Source organism: Tarenaya hassleriana, unplaced genomic scaffold, assembly GCF_000463585.1.
Source record: "Tarenaya hassleriana unplaced genomic scaffold, ASM46358v1 Cleome16, whole genome shotgun sequence".
Taxonomy (NCBI): domain Eukaryota; kingdom Viridiplantae; phylum Streptophyta; class Magnoliopsida; order Brassicales; family Cleomaceae; genus Tarenaya; species Tarenaya hassleriana.
The window spans coordinates 259,494-269,383 of NW_010965019.1; the positions used below are offsets into that span (position 1 = coordinate 259,494).

General features: G+C 31.1%; 1 protein-coding gene across 2 annotated transcripts; it reads right to left on the reverse strand.

The window, feature by feature from the left end:
• Nucleotides 1-348: 348 nt before the first annotated feature.
• LOC104809227 (putative 4-hydroxy-4-methyl-2-oxoglutarate aldolase 2) lies at nt 349-2,420 on the reverse strand. 2 transcript variants are annotated; one of them, XM_010535129.2, is made up of 2 exons: nt 2,341-2,420; nt 349-1,057 (listed from the first exon to the last, which is right to left on the reverse strand). In XM_010535129.2, the coding sequence occupies exon 2, from the start codon at nt 1,050-1,052 to the stop codon at nt 552-554; it is 501 nt and encodes a 166-aa protein (XP_010533431.1). In that variant the 5' UTR covers nt 1,053-1,057; nt 2,341-2,420; the 3' UTR covers nt 349-551. The 2 variants fall into 2 exon arrangements, with proteins under 2 accessions (XP_010533431.1, XP_010533433.1); XM_010535131.2 differs by lacking the exon at nt 2,341-2,420 and adding an exon at nt 2,110-2,295.
• Between the last annotated feature and the right edge of the window lie 7,470 nt (nt 2,421-9,890).

Sequence of the window (9,890 nt, forward strand, 5' to 3'; positions counted from 1 at the left end):
GAAAGACAATGAAGAGTCGATCAAAAGGTTCAAAAATGAAACATAGAATCAACCTTATGGATAGCGAGGGATGTGAGAACATGCAAAACTTCATATGTAAGCTTGGGAAACTACATTTATTCAGAACAACCTTAAACTGATTTGAGTAAAATCAAATTAAGTGATTAAAAATATAAATTGTTTTAAGAGAATTATATTTAGGAAAAATGGTTCCTATAAAAAGTATTATTTATTTAGACGAGAAAAGCATAATTTCTTGGGTAGTTGCATGCGTTTTTTTCTTCAAGAGGAGATACAGAAAATCTGCATTAAAATGAAGATGTCGTTTACGTACACACACATATATACTTGTGTATATATATAGCTCCAGATTAATTCTATCAAACAGAAGTTTTGACATTACCGAAAACGAAAAAAAAAATACATTCCCAAAGATCCGTAATACATGAGATGAGACGCATCTCTAGGTTCATCATTTTGTTTGGAAAAAACATATCCAAGCTCTTATGACATGATCTTACAGTGAAAGGGACAAACAGACAGCAACATTTTCAGACCGAGAGCTCGGTTCGAGAGACGAGGATCCCGTCCGTGTCAGCGTAAAGCCATTCACCGTCGCAGATCCTAGTCCCTGCGATGTTTATGGGCACGTGTTTCTCCCCGATCCCTTTCTTGTTGGCTTTCATCGGGTGAGAAGCCAAAGCCCTGACCCCGATATCGCAGCCATTGATCTCATCAACATCTCTTATGCAACCATTCACAACAATACCTGCCCATCCGTTGTTTTGGGCTTGGACAACGGGATTGCCCCCGAGAATCGCGCATCTCAAGCTCCCACCTCCGTCCACTACAAGCACTCGACCATTTCCCTTCTCTTCGAGGAATTCCCGTATTAAGACATTGTCTTCGAATACTTTGAGGGTGACTACTGGTCCTGAGAAGACCTGGCGCCGACCATATATCTGGAAAACTGGCTGAAGGGCACGGAGCTCGCCGCTCACTATGAGTTGTGGGTTCGCATCACAAACTTCGGCGGTAGTAACCAACGCCATTTAGTCTGCGTATAAATGGAATTCATCATTTAATCGTATAAAAAAAATCAGTTAATCCACAGATATCGTACGGATTGGCAGTTCCCTCCTGCTGGAGAACTAAGCACTTGAGAAATTCAAGAACATAAGTTAAAAGTAAAAGAACAGGAGGCAACTCAAAAGATCTCATGTCCAAATTAAGCGTAATATACTATTTGATATACCAAGTTTTGAATTCATGAAGTCAAAACCACACCCCACACAGATAATCCAAAGAGACAAAAGAGTTGCATAGGTTTTAAACTCACAAAGCAGATAAGGCCATAAGCTCATGCAGTATGCAACATCATGTTCGTATCAACAATCCAATTACTATATGAACATATATTTTGAATCTGTTACATACATTAACTAACATGAATTTACAGGCTCAGATTCAGATGGTCCACATAAAGGTCCTTGTTAACAATTCCCTACTTGACAATACGCAGGAAAATTTAAACAGGATTCAGATTACCAAAAGGGTCATGAACATTCCCGAGTCTCTTATAACCTTTTCTGCATAATTCAGATGAAACGGAAAGATCTACACGTGAATACTGATTTATCTATATGCAGAGATCATTTAGCAAAGAAACAGATCGCAAGAAACATCTAAATCTCACTCCTAATCATCATATTTCGGTGGATTTCAAAATCTTTTAACAATAACTTTTGAAATGAACCTTTTAAACAGCAGAAATAAAAATCCAAATCTAACTCCCAATCCCTTTGATTTCTATTAATGTGACAGAAAACCCCTTAAAATATGCTCAAGAAGAGCATGGAATACATTCATCAACAGGCACAGATCTGATTGCAAGGAAACCAATATGGTTTCCAAAATCAAATTCAGAAAAAATAATGGAAGAAACATTAAGCTGCATCGCAGATTTCAGACCAGCATAATTTTAGACAAAAGATTCATAATAGCTTTCCCGAGAAAAACCTTACTTAGGCAAATAGCGTGTCGGATTCAAGATTATACAGACAGAGAATCTAACAGACTAATCTGACATGAAATGTTACAGAAGGTCACCTCCAAATCAATCAAGCACAGAAAACGACCATTCAATTCCGCTCAAACACAAATAGATCTTCCTGATCACTGAAGGAATCAGAAGCACCGGATCAGAAATCAAACGAACCCAATGACCCAAAACAACCACAGAAATCAAACAAATGATGAGCTTAGCAAAACAAAAACAGAAGACGAGGTTATAGATCCGTGAAATTGGATTCGACATATGGATGAGGTTCTTTTTCTTACCACAGATGAAAGTTCCGAAACAGTAGCAGCAAGCAACAGACGATGAGAAGAAAACAAGACGATGATGGTCTCGTCTTTTTAGCATCTATTTTTGTATTTATATATAAATAAATGAATAATTTATTATTAAAAAAAGAATTAAAAAAATCGTCGGGGAGGAGAGATGAGAGATCCGAGGATGGTGTCTCGGACCGGTTCGGTTCAAGTTTTGTCGGATTTAATTTTCTCGGTCGGTGAGAAAATAAAGAAAATGGAACCACAAATTGAGTTAGTTCCTTTTGAACTTTGTTCCGGTTTTTATCGGTTTAGGTGCAAATCCAATTAGATCGGGTTCGATATGTCCAAACCGGATTATTTCGCACTTGATTTCAGCTTTTGTCTGGATTAGATCAATTATGTTCAGTTCGCTTTTTGCACCTAAACCGATAAAAACCGGAACAAATCAAATAACATGAATTCAAGCATTGGTTTTAGCTAATTACTATGTATACCAAAAATACATTTTATAATTACATTAACTCACACAGACAAAGAGGGAGAAAATAGAAAACGACTCGTTTAAGAACTCGAAGATATTTATTTTTCTGTTTTTTTTTTCATAGTAGACATATTTTGTTTGCAACTTTTTTTTTGTACATTTTGATGTCTATAAGTGACATTAATACATGGATGGAAAAAACATTTCTTAATACCAAAAAATATCATTTAATCTTCTCTATATCTCACAGACTATTCCATTATGGACGAAAGAATGTTTTTTTTCTTGAAAGTGATTGGAATTCTTTTTTTCTTTTTCTTTATAATTTCGTCTAATTTAACAATCCAAAAAGTGTATTCCTTCTTTTGTGTTAGATTTATGATCAATTTTCACAATTTGGGTAAATTTGAAAATATAGTTTCCGAATAACACAGAAAAAAAAGACGCACTTTTTTTCTTGTTTCACTCCAAATGGCTTATATCATAAGCTTTTCAAGATCCGACCGTTGGAACTTATTTTTATTTTATTTATTAATTGTTTTATATTAATTGAAATTCTCCTATGTCGTAGAAGTTTCTTTAACTTCTAAAGAAATGAACCACATATTATTTATGTTCTGTATGATAACCACCTAACAATATTTCTTTTTATAGATAAAAAATAATAAATAGGGATAATATATTTGGTCCCTAAGGAGTGGAGGATCAAGTAACTTTTTCAGTGCGGGACATTCATAAAAAAACTATTATAAAAATTAGTCAAATTTAATAAAAAAATTATATAAAAAGAAGTGAAAGGGTTGAAAGTGGAGACCCCATTCAATAGTTAACGGGGCACCATTCTCTTTTTATTAAAATTTGTAAAATTTTTAACTTAAATTTTTTAAAAAGATTTTGACTTTGGGGGCACATGACCTCATTCCCTGATGCGTAGGTATGACCCTTTCCCTAAACCAAATAAAACATATAGAAATATACTATCATTATTTTATTTTTAATATATATATATATATATATATATATATATATATATATATATATATATATATGTATATATATACGAATTTATATGTATATATTAATTTAAATATATATAGATGAAGATTTGGATATCTAATAATGTTTTTAAATGCTGAGTCAGCAATTTTTTTTTTTCTGAGTCAACGGTTGTTTTTGTTGAGTCAGCAGTTGCGATTAACGATGTTAACAGATGAGTGTTTGATTTGGAAAAAAATTAAAAGTCTGGGTATTTATGTAGAAGTTGTGAAAAGTTCAGATATTTATATGACAATTTTATAATTCGTATATTTATTTGGGATTCTTATAAAAGTTCGGGTATTTTTATGCGATTACCCTAAAATAAAATAACGAATTTAAATAGGTAATGGGTTATCAATATCCCTTTTGATGTAACTACGTTTTTACGTGTGGGAAAGAACACTCTTTTACATATTTAATTAATAGAATTAAGAAAAAAAAAAGTCAAAACAAAAGGTTTTTGGAATGGTTTACATAAAAATACACGTCAAAATCTATATATATTAATAAAGAAGTTTAAAGAGATTTGGTGATGACACATCATCATCTTATATGGCATTTTTCTCAATTCTCATTAGTTCATTAATTTCCACATATATTATATATTATATATCTTATTTTTCTAAATTAAAAAGTAAAACTGACAACAATAAAAAAATATAATTATGGTGCATTTAATATAAAAAAGTATCTACGTTTCAAAACCATATATTTGATGCAGTGGTTAATATTTTAATTGGTTCATTAAAATCTTTGTTTATAACAATAAAATATATTTCATTGTTAGTTTTATATAATAAAATCTATATATATAAATAATTTATTATACTGTTTTTAGATTATTATATATAAATAATTAAACGATTGACGTTTGCGCCCTCTCTCTACTCATAAATTGAGGCATGATCTTACTCTTCATTTAGCCCACTACTAAACATATTTATTGATCTTTTTAATTAGTATTTAAGACAAAAGTTGATGAAAATATCTCCTATATATGTTCAACGAAAAGAAATGGAATTGTGATCCATTTGGGAAGCTTATCGTTGACATGGAATATTGGTAATATATGTATTCATCTTTCGTGTTTTTTTTTCGCTTTTTCTTAATTTTTTAAAGTTAACATCTTAAGATTTTTTATGTCATTTTTATTTTGCAAATCCCCGTGGATTTTTGTAAGAGGTGAGTAAACTTTGTCAGACCAATTCGTTTGGCTTCACGACCACTCTCTCCCTCTCTTGCTAGCCCTAAGGATTGCTAACTAGATTAAACGATTGACGTTTGCGCCCTCTCTCTACTCATAAATTGAGGCATGATCTTACTCTTCATTTAGCCCACTACTAAACATATTTATTGATCTTTTTAATTAGTATTTAAGACAAAAGTTGATGAAAATATCTCCTATATATGTTCAACGAAAAGAAATGGAATTGTGATCCATTTGGGAAGCTTATCGTTGACATGGAATATTGGTAATATATGTATTCATCTTTCGTGTTTTTTTTTCGCTTTTTCTTAATTTTTTAAAGTTAACATCTTAAGATTTTTTATGTCATTTTTATTTTGCAAATCCCCGTGGATTTTTGTAAGAGGTGAGTAAACTTTGTCAGACCAATTCGTTTGGCTTCACGACCACTCTCTCCCTCTCTTGCTAGCCCCAAGATAAATTGATTCTCTCGCTCTATTCGAATTCTTGTCCGAGAGGAATCTTTTGGTGTGTTTATTTGAAATTTGAATAACTTTTTTTTTTGGTATCCAGAAATATTTAGATATAGGAATCAATCCCTTTAAAGGTATGTCTTTCTATTTTCATCTACACTTTTATTTTTTTTCATGTGATATTATATGTATCTTTCTTCATTTTTCTGCAATAGAATTATCTTTTATGGGTTTTTAAAAAATGAATGACTTCGTATACGAATCTGGTGTTGTGTTGTAGAAAATGAGTGTTTTTCATGTTCTTACCACAAATTTAAGCCATTCGCAATTATAATTACAAATTAAATTCCCAAAATTTATAAAATTTATTAATTATATTAATAAATATTATGGTTATGCAAGTGAATAATTTTTTAATAAGACTAAACGAGAATAGATAATTTAAAATTTATCAAATTTATATAAAAATAGGTTTACATTATATAAAAATAGTAAATAAATGCAATATTTAGATGAATTTGGAGACAACACAAAAGCTTGTCCCATAACAAGAAATGATTCTAGCTGTAAAGGGAAAAATGGATTCTAAATATTGTTTAGCGTGGAGTATTAGGGGTGTGGGCATATCCAACGCGGATGTGTTGACGTGTATGACTTCATCAGGATATTCACAGATTAATCGTTTTACTCCTAAGTTTGCTTCATTATTACCATTTGGCTAAAATATTAATCTTTCGTATGTTTTCCTTCTAACCCTATTCTGATCTGATGTTTGAAAAAATCTAATAAAATAATCGATTGGATACGTTTTTTATATTATATAGGTTGAAGATATTTGTTTAACTTTTAGAGATGGTAGATTCAAATCATATTGTGTGAGTTAATGGAATATTCTTAAAAATATATTGATGCAAACAATTTAAATATAGTTTTTACGATTGAAGAAAATAATTAATTCAAGTTGCAAGAACTTTATCCTTTTAGCATATCGTCTAAATGATAGAAACATTCTCGACAGTCCATAAAAAATTAATTAAATATATTCTATTTTGATCGCAAATAATACTAATACATAGATGGAAAAAAAAACCTAAAAATAGCTTAACCCAAAACAATATTAAAAACATGGTCGAAGTATGTTGAAAAAGGAACATGTTAATATATTTTAGATTAAATATGAAACCAAATTTTGCATAAATAAATAAATCTAGGTCGCTCATATATTTAAATTGTAGAAATAAATCGAATAAAATCGATATTATAACATAATCTATTTTTGTAATGAATTTGGATGCTTCTGAAATTGGTTCAACTGTTTCTACGTCTAAACATAATAGAAATCAATAAATTCATCATTATGTGTATTTGATTTAATAACAACATAATTTAAAATTACAGAAAAAGTTATTTTAATTTCTAATTTCATAAATTGAAAGTGAAATTACATAATGATGTTTTCACAAGAGTCGTCATACTTTTCACCTTATGATAATTTGATTCTTAGGATTTGAATGATATAGTGACTTTTATTTTGAGTTTTTTGTTTTAATTTTTGGTTTTTGTAAATCCAAATAAAAGAGTTTTTTTAATTTTTAGTTGATTTTTTTTTATGAAAGTGACTTATATTGGTTTGAGGAAAACTATTTTTATAAAAATTTGATTGTCAATTTTTTTTAGTTTTTAGATTTTAAAAACTCCAAAAGTCATTTCAATTCAAGCCCTTAATTTTTAATAGATCACTACATAAATAAAAAATAAAATAATGCATATCAAAATTTTGATCTAATGTCTTTTCAATCATTGGAAAATAATGCCAATATATATTGGAGCTCCATTTCACAAACAAAATTTTATTCGGCACTGCCACTTATATTTATATATATATATATATATTGGAGCTACATAAATCATTTCTTAATTTTGATCTAATATGTTTCTTCCATGCCTTTCATGTCATGGCTTTTGCATAAGCACAAAATGGATCACAAGAAACAATACCCATCAAACAGAAAAGAGCAACAACTCGAAACCCGAACACGAGACCAAGACAAGGGATGAGTACGATGACATGTTACCGATGATGGCGGAGAAGCTGGAATTGTAGGACTTCTTTCTGAAACTAGAAACAACTCAGGACCGTGCGTCCAGAGCCACGAGACGAGCAAAACCGGAAACAGATCTTCGGAAAATAGAGCAGAACATAGATAAGTGAAAATCTCATCAAGCTTCCGAGGCACTCAGGACCGTGCGGCATTCAGAGGATGTCGATTCCGCTGTATGTGGCAGCTCATGCCGTGAGGGGGACGTCGTGGTTGGCAAAGGTGATGTCTTGGTCGTTGCACATCTCTCGAACCATGGTCGGAGAACTGGTGACGACGACGAGTTTCGAGCCGAGATGGAGTTTGGAAATCTGACTGTACGATTGGGACAAGGCGTGAAAGTGGGTGTGGAGTTCGGTGCCGATGAACAGGAGGCTTCCGACCAAAGAAACTTCCCGCGAATCCATTTGAACAGCGAAAGATAAAAGATTCCGATTAGAGTTGATAAGATAAAGTGGTGAAGATTATCGTTTGCAACGAAGATCCCAAAGACGTCAAGAGTCGACGCCATTGTTAGTGTTGAAGTTTTTTCCCCTTTTTTGGGTTTTGGTGGAAAAGTGGGATTTATTGTGCAATAAGAAAAGATTAAATGTACCAAAAAATGTAACAAAATGTTAAAAGTATGTACATAAATATGTATGTAAATTTACATACATTAAATTTTTTTATAACAAAATTGATTGTTTAAAAGAAGAAATAAAATATTATAAAATTAAATAAAAGTTTTGAGAATAGATAAATGAGTAATCGAAAATATAATAATAAGATGTTTATTTCGAAGATATTGCATACAAATGTACTGAAATTTTAGGTTTCTGTTCGTATAATTCAGATCTCCAACATGAATCAACTACTATTATATAATGTTTATTCTGGATAAAAAAAAAACTTGAAATTTCGTATTTGGGTTCGAGTCTGCATGCATATCTTTTTATCCGATGCATTTGGTTGGCTTCGACATCCAGTCTTTTAGAAGATAGTAGGGGTTTACTTTGTCTAAACTCAGCACATGTAAAACTCGATATCTCAAAATATTTTATTCAAGTTATGGATGACGTTGTTTGCTTTCCTTTCGGCGAAACCACCGACCGTGCCATCTACAACAACTTGTCTCAGATGAATTGTTTTACTGGATACGAAACCATCTCAAAAAAGTTATCATTTAAATTGGTTGTTTGTGCTAACATACAGTAAAAGAAAAGAAAAAATTCGTTATGATGTTTTCTACTTGAATCGTTGTGTTAAGTCATAGTAAAATAAAATAAAAAATTGTTATGATCTTTTCTTATATGTTCTCTAAATCTCTTGAAAAAATTTTCTTCTTTTCATGCTCACATTTCTTTTCTGTTTTTTTTATTATTTTCTTCTGCAGATGACTATTTCTATTTGCTTAAATAAAACTAATTTGATCTCAATCAAATAATAAAAGACCATATTCAAATACAGTTCCATATAAAAATTATATTAAAAACGAGTTACGAGGGGTTTGACAGGGTTGTTCTTCCGGTGCAAAGGTGAAACATATCATTTATGTTCAACTCATTTGAGAGAGTTCCTATCCATGCACGTGTTAACAATCACTACAAAAAAATCCTCGAATTCCAACGGATTTTCCAACGGATTTGTCCGTTGGAAAATTTTCAACGGATTTCCAACGGTTTTCAACGGCGTTTCAACGACGATTTCCGTTAAAATTCCGTTGAAAATTTCCAACGGATATCCGTTGGAAACACCCGTTGGAAATTTTTAACGGAATTTTCAACGTATTCAATCGAAAAATTGGGTTGGAAATTTCCAACGGTATTTCCAACGGATATCCGTTGGACATTTTCAACGGATTAACGTTGGAAAAATCGGTTGCAAATTTTTAACGAAGTTCCAACGGATGTTTGTTAGAAAACAATTCCAACGGATGCCGGTTGGAAATTTTTTTGGAAATTTTTAAAAAAAATTCAAACGGCTGCCGGTTGGAATTTTTTTTGGAATTTTTTTTTTAAAAATTCCAACGGATTCCGGTTGGAAATTTTTTTGAAAATTTTTTTAAAAAAAAATTCCAACGGACATCGGTTCAAAATTTGGATTTTAATTGAAAAATCAATTGAAATATATATATATATATATATATATATATAAAAAAAAAAAGAGAGTGAACTCGTCAAATTCCAACGTCCTAGAAGCCCGGGATTGCATCATATGAAAAAAAAAAAAGGAGAGAAAGGGAAAGAAAGAAAAAGAAGAAGAAAACAAAAATCCGAATAAAAAGGAAAGATATGGGG